We start from the raw sequence: 14590 nt of genomic DNA on the forward strand, positions 1-14590 counted from the left end.
TTACCAAATCCTTGTCATCGTGAAAACGTTATCGCCGTCGTCGTACTCGGTCGTGGCGGAGAGCCGGCAGGCATCCCGACGCCTCCGTCGCTCGTCGCCGTCATCGTTACGCCGTCTGTTGCCGTCGTCATCGTCGTCGCCGAGACGGACGGGGCACAGGGACTGATCCTCTCCTGGACGACGAATCTTTTCGCAGCTGGACGAGCTCCGGACGGAGATACAGAGGCGGGACCAGGAGCTGCTGGCGATGTCGGCGAAGATGAAGACGCTCGAGGAGCAGCATCAGGATTACCAGAGACATATCGCCGTGCTCAAAGAATCCCTCTGCGCCAAGGAGGAACATTATAATATGCTGCAAGCCGATGTGAGTATAATCTTCTCTCTCTGTTGTATTTTATTGTAAATATTTGAGAATCCGTGTCAACTATGCGTTGCAAATACGATATATCTGTGTGCTTTCAAAAGAAAATAAATTTTTCACAGCACACAGCTTTTAAAAGCTGCGTTAAGTGACAATTATTGGCAAATTTGGCGAATATGTTTTCGGTAAATAAATTTACCACCGGTTTTGTTGTTCACACCGAAACTAGAACACAGCCGAGCTCGGGAATCGATGCGAAATTTCTCACCGCAATCCCTAAATTCGAATGTTTGTCGTATACAAGCTCTATGCAACGAAATTCCGTAATTGTCTCTAATGCCATTACCTACAAGCTAATATAAAGGATCGTTATCTTGAATGAAGAAATCGTCGATCCAATTTTTTTACAAGCTCCCACGAGTCTTCCTCGAACCTTTAAAAGTCCATAAAAGTTAGGGTATCGGTACAAGGACCTGAAAAATTTCATCGAAAGTCTAACGTCGTGCAAAACTAGAACAGAGTCGCGAAATCGAATTTGAACGAGATTGTCGGAAATGTTAGCCAACTCACGTAAAACCCATGAATTCTAAAACGATCGCTGACGCGAAAAAGATCCTCATAATGCATGTTTTGTTTCAACAAAAAAATCATACAATTTCGAAATTAAATTAAATTAATTGAAAACCTAAAAATTGAAAACCATCGTTAATGTATCCCACCTCAACAGTTGAAATAACTGAAACCTTCATCATCGAACACACCAAAAGTATATCAAAGTCTTCCTCAAATTAATCTACAGAAGTCTCTAAACTTGAAAGGGAGAGAAGAAAGCACATTATTACCCGAGCTTACCAAATAGATCTTTCAGGGCTTCCGAGGGCTTTGAACGTTAATTAAACCGACGTGCACGTGATTTCGACCAGGCCATTTGACAAATCGCTCTAATGAGTCGGCAGTCGCGTCGAAGCTGCAGCAGATCGCGCGTTGAGGGAGGTCACCGATGGGAGAGAAAGAGAGAGAGAGAAGGGCCAAGCCGTCGCAGAAAACTGGGTCGAGCTTCTCCGTTCTCTCCTCTTCTCCTCTTCTCCTCTTCTCATGCTCGTGGCGTTTCGTGTCGTATACGTGCGCTTGAATATTCGCGGATTGGACTCGCCTGAAAGCTCGTTCGCAAGCTCCGCCGTCCGGAGGGATGTCCTTCTACCGTTGAGCCAAGCTGAAAATGTGCATATCTCACAGGTCGAGGAGATGCGACAGCGACTGGAAGAGAAGAACAGGATGATCGAGAAGAAGACGCAGGCGGCGATACAGGCGCAACAGGAGCGCAACCGCATGAACACCGAGCTGACCGAGCTCAAGGATCACATGGACATCAAGGATCGCAAGATCAATGTTCTGCAGCGCAAGGTGAGTCTGCAGTCGCGATCGGTGGGGAGCAAAGGGCCAAGGGTGAATCTTACGTCCGTCCCATCGCGTGAAAAATATTCGACGAAGCAAGGATGAAGAAATTTATTGAAAATTTCAAGTGTGCTTGATTATATCAAACACAATTATCGCACAGAATAATATCGTACACCGAAGAGGAAGACGACGATTCAAAGCTCTGCGCACGATTTTGCAATTCCTGAGCTCGTTCCAGAGAGCAAAATCTAGATCTCATTGCTGCGATCGTGTCGTAGTCTTTCCTGTAAAACGCCGTTAAATAATACGCCGCGACTCTCACGGCTCTCTTTGTCTAGAAGGGCGATTTTCAGCTGGCTTTGACGGAGTCTCCGCCTTTGATTACCGCTTCATCAGCTTCGTGCGCGCGACAAAGGTTCGCCTTTCCCGCTCACGTTCGACGAGACGGACGCGAGATTCTCGGATTAGGGGCGCGCGTCGTGTACACGCGCAAAGTACTACCCCTCCCCTCCCCCGCTCCGTTGCATTAATTGTCGGCTGAAAGAGAGCGAAGCGTGCCGTGACGCGTCTGCTCGACGCGTCGCAGCATCCACCGTAATGATGATGCTGCGACCAGAGAAAGGGAGTGAGAGGAACAGAGAGAATGCGCATGAGTGTCGGGAAATTCGGCCGTCGATTGTGGACGACGGATTAGTGTGTGCGCGCGCCCGTTTGCGTGACGTTTCTTCTTGCGATGTTTTTGCGTTTTCCTAGTCAACGCGCTGCAGCCGCGGGGTGCAAACGCAGTTTGCGTGGACGTTGCGTTGCATTGCGTTGCGTTGCGTTGCGTTGCACTTTGCTTGCGCCCGCGCGCTGTTGCTCCCGTTGCCCTCATTAATTTGCATTCCCACTTCCGTTGCACCTTCTGTTACAGTTTGGCGACAGGGTAATAAAGTTGCGCTACATTCCTTCCTTATTTTCCCAAAGTACTGCTATTCCTATGCGTGAGGCCTCTCCTTTCGTGATTGACTGCGAGAGGAAGCCCATAAGTCAAACTTTTTCCGCAGCTTGCTATTATAATGTTGTTAATTGCGATTAATAATTTAATTTTGATTATGTTACATGTAAGCGAGAGGATATGTTAAGTTTAAGTTATTGAAAAAAACCCAATTCTTATTAAAATTCCATGATTCATTTGTTATCTATTCTGTAGCTAGCAGTAAGTGACTGTATTATACATTGTATTGTATCTAATTATGTTATACTACTTTTTGCATAATTTAATTTGTCCAATCGTTGCTTGCGTTCTTATTAGGCATATTATGTTTTAAGTTACGTGTATGCTACTTATAGAATCTATTATTTACTTTGACACGTGCACCGTATCTATTTTTACATTAGCGTGCCCGTCGTCACGATGACGTCTAAGTATGATTGTGTGAGTAAAAGAAGACCGACGAGAGTACGTTGGCAGGTAGGTAATCACGTGAAATTACGTTAATTAACACTATTGATATCCCGCGGGATTTCATTAGCGACACGGGGACAAACCGCGGACACGCCGAATTCACGATTCGCGTGAAAATCGCCCGGAATTTCGTCTGCCAAATGTAATTATCGCTTACGAGACTCCGCTAATCTCGATGTACTAATTTATCCCACTCGTCCCAACCCCGCTTCTTTTTATACAAGACACACAAATTTTACCTCGCTGCAATTATACCGGATTAAAAGCTTAATTACCAAATTATCAGATTATCCTAAATTACCAAATTGTCCTAAATTACGAAGAGAGGAAGATATCAAGTCGGCATTCGTACTAATAAAGCGGCTGACCTATCGATACAGCGCTCTTCTCGTTTTATTATTGAGTCCGTTGTTAACTGCAGATCGAGAATCTGGAGGACCTTCTGAAAGAGAAGGACAATCAGGTCGATATGGCCAGGGCCAGGTTGACTGCGATGCAGGCGCATCATTGCAGCAGCGAGGGTGCACTTAGTAGCCTCGAAGAGGCGATCGGAGATAAAGAGAAGCAAATGGCGCAATTACGAGAGCAAAGGGACCGAGCCGAGCAGGACAAACAGGAGGAAAGGGAATTGCACGAGAGGGAGATCGCCGAATACAAAATGAAGATACACACTTTGGAGTCCGAGGTGAGCCCCTAAAGGCTAAAAACTTTCCTTTTTTAATTCCACATCCTCCGGCCCGCGTGCCATCGACGCCAAGTGGACGACTGATTTTTTTGTGAGTTAAGCACGTTTCCTCAGAGGAAACAAAATCGGATTCTCGAAGCATGGTGATGAACAAACAAGTGCAAACTCAACTGTAATTGTCTGAAAGATGCAATTGGAATCCTAAAAATATTCCGATTGTTCAGGGTGTCTCTTTGATCTGTTTGACTTACTTTATAATGAATAGTTTACAACGCAATGAATTAATCAAGTTTATCGCGTGACTGTTATGTATTTATCCTTTCATAATAATTACATGATTCAAGAGAACTCTAAGGAGAACTCAAACAAAATTTCTGAAGATAAAATTCCTAAAGTATCATCTAAGAAAATAGTATGCAATAGTCAAGTGGCTAATTCCTTGTCTACACCGTTAAAAATTGTGCGTCCATATGTTAAAATTTTCTTGTGCTGCCCCATGTTTTGATTACTACTTCAATGTAAAATTAACATACAACTGATGTTATTATTTTTATAACAATTTTATGTTACATTAATGTTAACTTCATAATTTAGCATTTTGTGTATGTCTCTTAGAAATGGAATATTATTTGAAATGCTTTTAACACAATAATTTTAAACAATCAACATGTCACAAAGTCAGTTAACATTCTAAAAGAAGTTAAAGTAAATCTTCAAATAATCATGAACTTTGACATATAAAATAATCAAATTTACTAAAAAAATTTAATGTTTCTATCAAAAATAATTTAAGTTGAAATAATTACTATCATGTGTTAATATAACATAAAAAGTAAATGTTCATATTGTATGAACGAAAATGTTCTATCAACTTTTCTGATGAGTTATTGTAACTTCTCTTCCATGTAGTTTTCAATTACTTTGTATGTTATTTTTACATCACACTTAAAGTTACAATAACAAAAATAAATGTAAAGTATTGTGTTAATTACTTAACAGTTCTAGTTTGTCAAGAAGTAACATATGACGAATGAGTTACTTTAACTTAAAATTTAGAGTGGACTTTCTGGGACATGCAGAAAATGTTAAAATTAACATTTTATTTTTTACTGTGTATCAGGTGGAAAAATTGGGTGCGCGTCTGGAGCGAGCACAGGCGGAGAAGGACCGATTGGAGGCGAAGCTCGAGAGCTCACAGTCCGAGCTTGGCAAGAGCAAGGCCGAGCTGGACAAGGCCGCGTCCGAGGTCGGGCGCAGCGGCGCAGACTGGGAGGCTGCGAAGCAACGGTTAGCCAGGCTAGAGCTGGAGAACGAGAGGTTGCGGCACGACATGGAACGGTCGCAAGGATACGGTAGAAGCACGCTGAACTCGTCCCAGGAAATGGAACGCGTTCAGGAACGGGCCGACAAATCGGCCGCCGAGCTGAGACGGGCCCAGGCCGAGCTGAGGGTGACACAGGCGGACAACGAGAGGGCACGTGCCGAGGCCGCGTCTCTCCAAGAGAAGGTAATCTCCTGTTGTCAAATTTGTCACGGTGTGCATAAAAGATAGTCTCGAATCGATAAATGAGCGTTGTTGCAATAATAAACCACGCTTTAGGAATGTAAGATATTCTTTAAAAATATATCGTGATTTTTCTAATTCATGAAGACTGTTAGAACTTATATTTGAATTTTTTCACGAACTTGATGGAATTTATTAAAAGTGTATAATTCTGTATTGGGGAACTATTCGACTGATTTATATTTCATGGAGAGAATACCAATAGACGCTGTATCTTAGTACGAATAGGTATTTAAAGCACTATCAAAATATCCCGCCCTAAATCGTAAAAAGGGAGAAGCCCTCTTTCAGAGAGTATTCGAATCCCGCGGCGGCTTAAAATACCCCATGCTCTTCGGCGTTCTCTCGCCAGGCCGCTATTTATACGCCAATTACAGTGTTATCGATTGATCGGCAGAAAAGTAACTTGAACTACTTCGCTGGAGCCCGTACACACGTCGCCACTCGGTGGTCTATTAATGGACCACCGAAGAATCCGTTTCGGCAGTTTCATTCTGACGAGCACTTTCTGAAGATCGGGCCCGAGTCGGTCGCGTCCTCGCGTACAAACGGTTTTAATAGCGATCGACCGACCCGACCGCCGAGCGTACTCAACTCTAAGGGTGGTTCGCCCTCGATTCTCCGGCTTCTCCATCGTCTCATCCTTGTCCCTTTTTCTCATCGACATCTTTACTGGGGTGCAATGGGATCCAATTTCCAATCACGCCTCTTCGTCCTGCATCACGTCTGCAACCGGCAGCGCAATAACGATCCCGCCGCCTAAGTGACTGGAAAATTGCACGTGCGCATTACCATACCACCCGCTTACAGAACGCGGATAAACGGCGTACTTAAGTTCGCATTTTCCCGGCACTTCCCTCGCCGCGTTTGTCGCGACTTTTGTGCGCGAGAACACGAGCTAACGACGGGGAATCAAGAGTGTCGGAAATGAATAACGTAGATCCCGTTCTTACGCGAAAGCTAATGTAATGTTCGGTCCCGCGTTGCAGAAAATCTCTTTGTAATTAAGGAGTTCGGCTTATTAACAGCGTACGTGCGAAGGAGACACTTCGGCAGAACAATGCTAAAGGTACGCGTGGAATTTCATCCCCTTCGCGTAGATCGGCGCAAGAACTTTAGCTCTTTTCATCCTACTTGTGCAATTTTTGTTACATCCGGAGAATTTAATTAAAACATTTCTTGCGGCATTCTTGAGTTTAAGTAATAAAGTGATGTTACAGTACTGAGTTTTCTAAATGTAAAAATTCAAGCAGTAATTTCACTATACTTTATTGAAATAACTGAAAACGACCACAGGAAACCATTTAATAATTTGCGTGAACATTGTTTTTCAAGACTTTGTTGATCATATTTGCAAGAGGCATTGGTAAATTCTTCTTCTTTCTGTTAAAGGTGGAAAAGAGTCAGGGTGAGGTATACAGACTAAAGGCCAGATTGGAGAATGCTCAAGGTGAGCAGGAGAGCCTGCGTGAGGAATACGACCGAGCGCAGGCATCCGTGGCTCGTCTTCACTCCGAGAGGGACAAGGCGATCAGCGAGCTTGAAAAATCACAGGAGGAACTCGAACGCACACAGGCCACTCTCGGCAAAGCGCAACTTCAGCAAGACAAGTTGCAGAATATGTTGGACAAGACGCAGAGCGAAGTCGACAAGCTGCAGGAGAAACTCGATAAGACGCAGACGGAAGTTCGTAGAGTGAGTAATTTTCAAAGAATCGAAGTAAAGTAACAATCACATATTATTCATATATAAAAGTATTAATTTGTGCATATGTATATAGTATACAGGGTGAGGCACCTAAAACAGGCCACCTAAATATCTCGGCTTGGTGATAGAAAAAAATGTGTCAGACCAAATTTGCATGGTTTCGAGGGACACATAATTTGTTCTAAATAGTTTTTTGTTAGGTGGACGCGTAGAGGTCATATGAAGGTCAACTTCGTTTTTTTAAATGGTATGATATGTTTTTTTACGTACCATCTAGTAGAGCGTTTGAAGATGCGCACATTGATCTACGGGTCAAAATCATTCAAGGTTACTGAAGGCCAACTGCAAGGGAAAATAATTTACTTTATATTGCCTAGAGTTCTCTGCTATTTAAAATACTGTAAACTCAGAAATGAAAAAGTTCTAGCCGTTAGAAATTTTTTCTTTTCCGAGAAGTTCTGAGTTGATGATATCATTATTTTTTATATTGCCTAGAGTTCTCTGCCATTGAAAATACCGTAAATTCAGAAATTAAAAAGTTCTAGCCCTTAGAAATTTTAGCCTTCAGTGACTTTGAATGATTTTGACCCGTAGATCAATGTGCGCATCTTCAAACGCTCTACTAGATGGTACGTAAAAAAACATATCATACCATTTAAAAAAGCGAAGTTGACCTTCATATGACCTCTATGCGTCCATCTAATAAAAAACTATTTAGAACAAATTATGTGTCCCTCGAAACCATGCAAGTTTGATCTGACACATTTTTTTCTATCACCAATAACCGAGATATGCAGGTGGCCTGTTTTAGGTGCCTGACCCTGTATATTATACTCAATTTAATTACATATGAGTAACACACGACGATTGCTGCAGATGCAAGTTGAGAGAGAGAAACAGAACTACGACTTCGACAACCTCCAGAGTCAACTCGACAAGGCGCTAGGACAGTCGACGAGGATGCAGAAGGAACGCGAGTCAATTCAGCTCGACGTTGATCGGTTGCAGGACAAATACGAAAAGGCTCAAGTAAGTCGACTGAGATTTAATTAACAGAAAATTAATAGCACCGCGAAAGTTAATTTCACCCTGAATAATTAACTCGTGTGATTCTCAGGTCGTAATGCAACGGCTGCAAAAGGAGCGAGACAGCTTCCAGGAGGAAATGGAGAAGATGCACGAGAGGATAGAACTGCAGCAGAATCAGATAGCCAAGATGCAGCGCGAGAAGGAGAACGTGCTGTCAGAACTCGATCTGGTGAAGGAGAGATGGGAGAAGGCGCATAACACTCATCAGAAATTAACGGTGAGAAAATCTAACTAGTTGCTGTTATCATTGTAAATATTTATAGACTATCTTAAAATCGTTTTGATACGTAATAAAATACTTCTCCACTTCTCCGATTGGTGTATTATTTTACAAAGAATTACATTGATGTTGAAACGTTTCTTTTCCTGTTGTTCTTGGTCCATCTCTCTCGGTATTGGATGGAGCAGCTCGAACGAGACGACGCCATAACTGAAATCCAGATACTGAAGGAGAAACTGGATAAAGCTCAGTATTCAATGAACAAGGCTTACGAGGAACGAGAGAACACCACTAAGGAATTCGAGAAGATGCTGGAGAAATACGATAGGTAATACCAACCAGTCTATGTCAGAAAGGCGCAATTACTTCGAATATATCTCAATATTGCATCAAGTAACGATACAATTGTCTCAATATATTCTTATCAAAAGTAAAAATATCTCAAGTAGTTAGTTTCAACAAAATGGGGGTAAAAGAATGCTTCGAGGCTAAATATCTTACGGCGATGTGACAGGGCGCAGAGCGAGGTGTTCCGCCTGCAGAATCGCATCGATGTGATGGAGGCGGACAAGGACCGGCTCGAGTTGGAGGCGGAGAAGCAGCAGATGCTGGCGTCCAAGTCACGTGAGGAGTCGCGCAAGGCTCAGGAGGAGCTGTCCCGCGTGCAGGAGATGTACGATCGCGCGGCGCTGCAACTTGGTCGCACGAAGGAACACGAGGAGAAGTCAAAGGAGAACATTGATCGGCTGAGTGTCGACCTGGAGATGGTGCGCGAGCGTTACGAGAAGTCGCAGATCGAGCTGCGGCGCTTGCAGAACGAGCGCGAGAAGGTGGTGGCCGACAACGAGCGCATCAGCTTCGAGCTGGAGCGAGCGCACTCGCAGCTCAATAAGGCGCAGGCGGCGACGGAGAAGACGCAGGAGGAGCTCACGCGTATGCAGCTCGAGATCGAGAAAATGTACGAGAAACACGATCGTCAGCAGGCGGAGGTGAGGAAGGCCCAGGCGGAAGCGGAACGGCTGCGCGTCGAGGCGGAGAGCGCTCGCGAGGAGAGCGAAAGGTATGCGACCCGCTTCGGCAAGTACCAGGAGAGCCAGGAGCGGCAGAAGGAGGAGCACGAGTGGGCGAAGCTGGAGGTGGAGCGGCTACGTGACCGTCTGGAGAAGGCGCTGGCGGAACTCGAGCGCGCGCGGAAGGCCGAGCAGGACGCCTCGAGGCTGCGCGCCGATCTGGAGCGTGCGGAGGGCGTGCGAGGTAAATACCAGTACGAGCAGGAGAAATGGCAGAGCGAGGGTAGTAGGCTACAGCAGGAGGTAGAGAAGCTGCGCGAGCGGCTTGAGGGCCGCGAGGCCGAGCTGAAGAGGACGCAATCGGGCCACGTCGAGCTCGAGGCGAAGCTGCACGAGGCGCAGCTTCAGCTCGAGCGGGCGCGCGACGAGACCGGAAAGGCGACGGCGCAGCAGGAGCGCAACCGTTCGGAGATCGAGCGCGCGAGAATCGAGGCCGAGAAGATCCGCGATCGGCACGACAAGGTGAAGACGAGGGCGGAGGCCCTCGAGGCGGACAACGAGAAGCTGCGCGTCGAGATTGCGCGACTGGAGCGGCTGATGCAGACTGAGGGTAAGACACGATCGGAGAGCGCGAGCATCGAGGTCGAGCGTCTGCGTGCCAGCTTGGACAAGGCGATCGTAGCGCGCGATCAGGTCGAGCTGGAGGCGGGTAGGCTCGCGAAGGAGCTCGAGAAGGCGCACCTGCAGACCGCCAAGTATCAGGAGGCTACCGAGATCGCGAAGAAGGAAGTCGAGCGTCTTGCCGCGGAGTTGCAGCTGCTGCGAGATGAGCGGGAGGCGCTGCGCCAGGAGCTGCGTCGCGTGCAGCAGCAGCAGCAACAGCAGCAACAGCAGCAGCAACAGCAGATCGCCGGAAGCGAGGAACTCGCTCGGCTGCAGTACGAGCTGCAGGTGTCACAGCGCGAGCGCGATAAGATGTCGGCGATCCTGGAGAACCGAGAGAAACATACAGAGAAGATAAAGGAAAAACTTGAGGCGGACGCGAAACAACTGCAGGTGGAGCGCGATCAGTTGGTAATACAGCTGGAAAAATCGCAGGAGATGCTGGTGAACTTCCAGCAGGAGCTAAGCGCGAACGAGGCCGAGCTGGAGCGTCAGCGCGAGGAGGCACGCCGACTGCAGCAACGGGCCCACGCGCAGACGCCCGATCGCGCCGCCAAGGAGGCCCTCGACGCGCAGATGCGCGAGGTTCAGCGATTGCAGCAACAGGTGCAGAATCTGCAGCAGGCGCAGCAGAAGGAGCGGCAGCGCGCCGAGCAATCGGAGAAGCGGGTGCAGGAGCTGCAGAAACAGCTGGCATCGCGGGGCGCCGAGGCCGCGCAAACCGACGCGGCCCAGCTTGAACAGTGGCGGAAGCTGTGCGAGACGGAGCGGCAGCGAGCGGACACGGCCGAACGCGAGGCCGGCGACCTGCAAAAGCGGATACAGGCGACGGAGCGGCAGCTGCACGCGCAGCAACAGCAGATCCAGCAGATGCAGGTCACCATGCAGCAGCAACAGCAGCAGCTGCAGCTGCAACAGCAACAGCAGCCCTCGCAGCAGAACGGCCAGGAGATCAGCAGGCTGAGAAAGGAGCTGGAGCACTCGCGCGAGGAGATTAAGCAGGCGACCGTGGAGCGCGAGCGGTTCCAGGCGCAGCTCGAGATGCTGTGCCAGGAACTGGAGAAGACTCAGGTTAGCGGCCTGATCACGGCGGCGGCGTCGTCGACGGCGTCGACGCGCTCGCTCGCGCCGCTGACGGCGGTCCACACTCGCCATCCACTCAAACCACCACCAATCACCACATCTCCACCATCATCTCAACCACCATTATATCACCACTACCCCGTGCACTCTGCCCGCACCAAAAAAAAATAACATTAATAAACGCCACCGGTACGGAATCGCGTCGATCTTCGTGTCGAGAAAGCGGACGAACGAGCTTCCTTCTCCTCCTGTTCTCCTCCGCACGCGCGCGAGAAGACACGAACGCGCCCAATAGAGACTCGCGCACACGCCGCCGCAGAAAAAAGTATATAAAAAAAAAGATCGATGCATATATACGAATAATGCGCACATAATAAACCAATAAATATATGTGTGTACAAAAGTATATAGATAAGTATGTGCGCCACGCTGCACTACTACTGCATCACTCCGTCTCTCTTGTCTTACGTTATACACGTGTGCGCAACGATGCCCGCTGCATAGCGCAACGTCCCATTTGCAAGGAGATGATCAATCCTACAATGACCTCTTCTTCTTTTAGCTCCTCTCCTCTTCCCCGGCGATCTTCTTCCAAGCACCGCCATTTGTCGCTCATTGCTATCGGAATACGTTCGAAGTTTTCATTGTTATAATTATCGTCTTTGCCATTACTTACCATCATTGTTATTATTATTATATTCTTACCGTCATTATTCTGATTATCGTTGGTATCATTATTCTTATTATTATTACTGTCGTTGTTGTATCTTTGTTTGTTCATTCGGTACTGTGATCATTATTGTGACATGGTGAAGAAAGCGAGCGCGAGAAAATGGAAAATAGATAAGAGAAAGAGAGTAGATAAGAGAGAGAGAGGCTCACGCACACGCACATGGACGGAGTTACGAGTAAATGAAAGTTTCGATTCTCACGCGAGCGCGCGCTCGCTTTCCCGAATTATTATCACTATATTTAGTCATATTATTGTTACTGCTGCGCTTATATGTCGTATATTGGACACGACAGCAAGGAGTGATCGTGAAAGATCGTTTATGTTGGAAAGCATGCACTGCATCGATGAGATGAGGAAATACCGCTCTTCTTCTCCTGCGCAAATTATCTTCCTATGCAAATTATTTTCTCTCTTTTTTTCTCTTTTTTTTTCAAAGTAAATTTTGCATATACATGTGTTTTCTCTATGTTGTTATAGAATGCAACGATGTTTGCGCTTTTACGGATTAAAGTATTACTCATGTCTTTCTGGGAACGGTATCCTTTTCTCTCTGATTGGTGCACATTTCAGACGTTTGCTCATGTATATATACATACATATATATATTCTCATCATCGTAGACATACGTTGTTTTATCTTCGCCACGTTTTCTATCACGATATATATCTCTCTGTATATACATCTCGCTGTAATGATTAGATATGGAGGAGTGTCTGTGTGATGTCGCGTTTAATTAGTTTTTATTATTATTATTATTATCCTTATTCTTATTATTATTGTTATCGTTATTGTTATTATTATTATTATTATTATCCACTTGTATCATGCATTCATGATTTCGTCCCGTCGATCAGGTGACCGGTAGAACGCGACTCTCGATTTTTCTTGAGAAATTACTTCTTTCACGTTCGCCTTTACAGTAATCCTAAATTGCAAATTATCTGGAAAAAAATAATATATATAAATTATCTTTAATCGCGAGGGAGATCGAGAGTCGGCGTAGCCTTGCGATCTAATTGCACTTTGGGAATTGAGAACTCACACGAGACATAGCAAAGCACGTTTTCAGCCAAAGCGCAAGTAGACGGTCGCCGAGTTTGCATTTTGGAATGGTCATTATTATATAGTTCTTATACGGCACACATCAAGCTTCTCTTTCTCTCCTTGTCTCGCAGTTGATTTTCGGCTAACTCAGAAGGAAATGCGAAAAGCGTGCATGCGACGGGAACGCGCGGAGTGCGCTACAGCGATTTCTTTCTAAATGCAGGTGGACTTGCACGAGGCGAACAAGAAACTCCAAGTTGGAGTCGCGAAGGCTGGCGCCGATACTATGCAAGAGAGGAAACAGTTGGACGATCAAAAACGACAATTGGACGATCAGAGAAGACAGACGGAGGACCGGGCGAAGTCCATAGACCAGAAAGCTAGAACATTAGACGAGAAGGAGAGGACGCTCCAAAGTCTCGACCAGGATCTGAAGAAGAGGAAGGCGAGGATGGACCAACTCGAACAGCAACTACAGAAGGTGAGCGTAGTGGTGTATTATTACTAACAATAATCGATCAGTATTTTATAATTTCGTTAAATGTATCGTCGACACACGAATGAGTTCTGTCGCAAGTTTCCTCTCTTCTAAAATTGATTACATGATTCGATGTGTGCGAACAGAGTGGCGGAGCGCCGGACAAGAGATTAGCGGAAATGCAAAAGGCGCTCGAGACTGCCGAGAAGGAACTGGAAAAGGCAAAGGAAGAGTCAAGCAGGAGCGTCGCCGAAACCGAGAGGCTATTGCACCTCATGCAGATGACCCAGGAGGAACAAAACTCCAAAGAGAAACAGATCAGAGATCTTCACGAGTGAGTATACTTTAAGCACTTCAGACACAACAAAAAGCTAATAAATTTTCGTAATATAACTAACATATTTATCTATAAAATATGATTATATATATATATATTATCCGTTTATTAATGGTGGATTTGCTTGATTTCTTCCTTATACAGAGCACTCAAAGTCGCACAAGCCAAGTTGAAACAAGCTACAACTGCACAGCAAGAGGTCAGTATACCTCATACTTACTTATCTAATAAATATAATAATAAAAACATAAATTAATTGATTTATATTAACATACTTTTCTTAGACCTACTAACCATTTGTTTTTTTAATATTTTTCATGCTGCCTACGGATGCATACACACACATTTACACACGCTTTATATACATTCTTGGTTATGTATTACACGTATTTTCCTTCGGCTTTATATTAATGTACAATACGAAAACGTTTTCGAAACGTTGCGAGCAGGCGGGACCCGCCGGATTCCTAAAAAGCTTGTTCTAAGGTCGATTTTCGTTGGAAACGCCTTCTCCGTTCTTTTTAGTACAATTTGCATATTATAAGCGGAACTTGACGAGCATATATATAAATATATATATACATATATATATAAACGTACACATGAGGGACTTAAACGAAAGATTGATGTCGGTCCGCCGATGGACAAAACCCACGTCGAGACATATAATTATTTTACGTAAAATGCTGCGACCATTGTTAACATATATAATAATTATAGCGAGAGAATAATAACGATAATAACACAACAATAACTTGGTATATATATATA

General features: G+C 45.4%; 1 protein-coding gene across 2 annotated transcripts in view; it reads left to right on the top strand.

Moving 5' to 3' along the window:
* Positions 1–14547, top strand: part of LOC105276401 (ELKS/Rab6-interacting/CAST family member 1) — a 59155-nt gene extending 44608 nt beyond the window's left edge. Inside the window, exons 5-17 of one of the 2 annotated variants that reach the window (XM_026970420.1) lie at positions 197–364; positions 1598–1765; positions 3628–3891; positions 5012–5398; positions 6848–7150; positions 8039–8191; positions 8280–8468; positions 8660–8799; positions 8986–11215; positions 13228–13485; positions 13629–13816; positions 13964–14018; positions 14269–14356. In XM_026970420.1, coding sequence (XP_026826221.1) covers positions 197–364; positions 1598–1765; positions 3628–3891; positions 5012–5398; positions 6848–7150; positions 8039–8191; positions 8280–8468; positions 8660–8799; positions 8986–11215; positions 13228–13485; positions 13629–13816; positions 13964–14018; positions 14269–14304 — 4539 coding nt within the window. In that variant the 3' untranslated portion in view covers positions 14305–14356. Of the gene's footprint in view, positions 1–196; positions 365–1597; positions 1766–3627; positions 3892–5011; positions 5399–6847; positions 7151–8038; positions 8192–8279; positions 8469–8659; positions 8800–8985; positions 11216–13227; positions 13486–13628; positions 13817–13963; positions 14019–14268 lie in introns of both variants that reach the window. The other variant, XM_026970419.1, reaches the window with a different exon arrangement.
* The last annotated feature ends 43 nt before the right edge of the window (positions 14548–14590 follow it).

Source organism: Ooceraea biroi, chromosome 6 (genome assembly GCF_003672135.1).
Source record: "Ooceraea biroi isolate clonal line C1 chromosome 6, Obir_v5.4, whole genome shotgun sequence".
Lineage (NCBI taxonomy): Eukaryota > Metazoa > Arthropoda > Insecta > Hymenoptera > Formicidae > Ooceraea > Ooceraea biroi.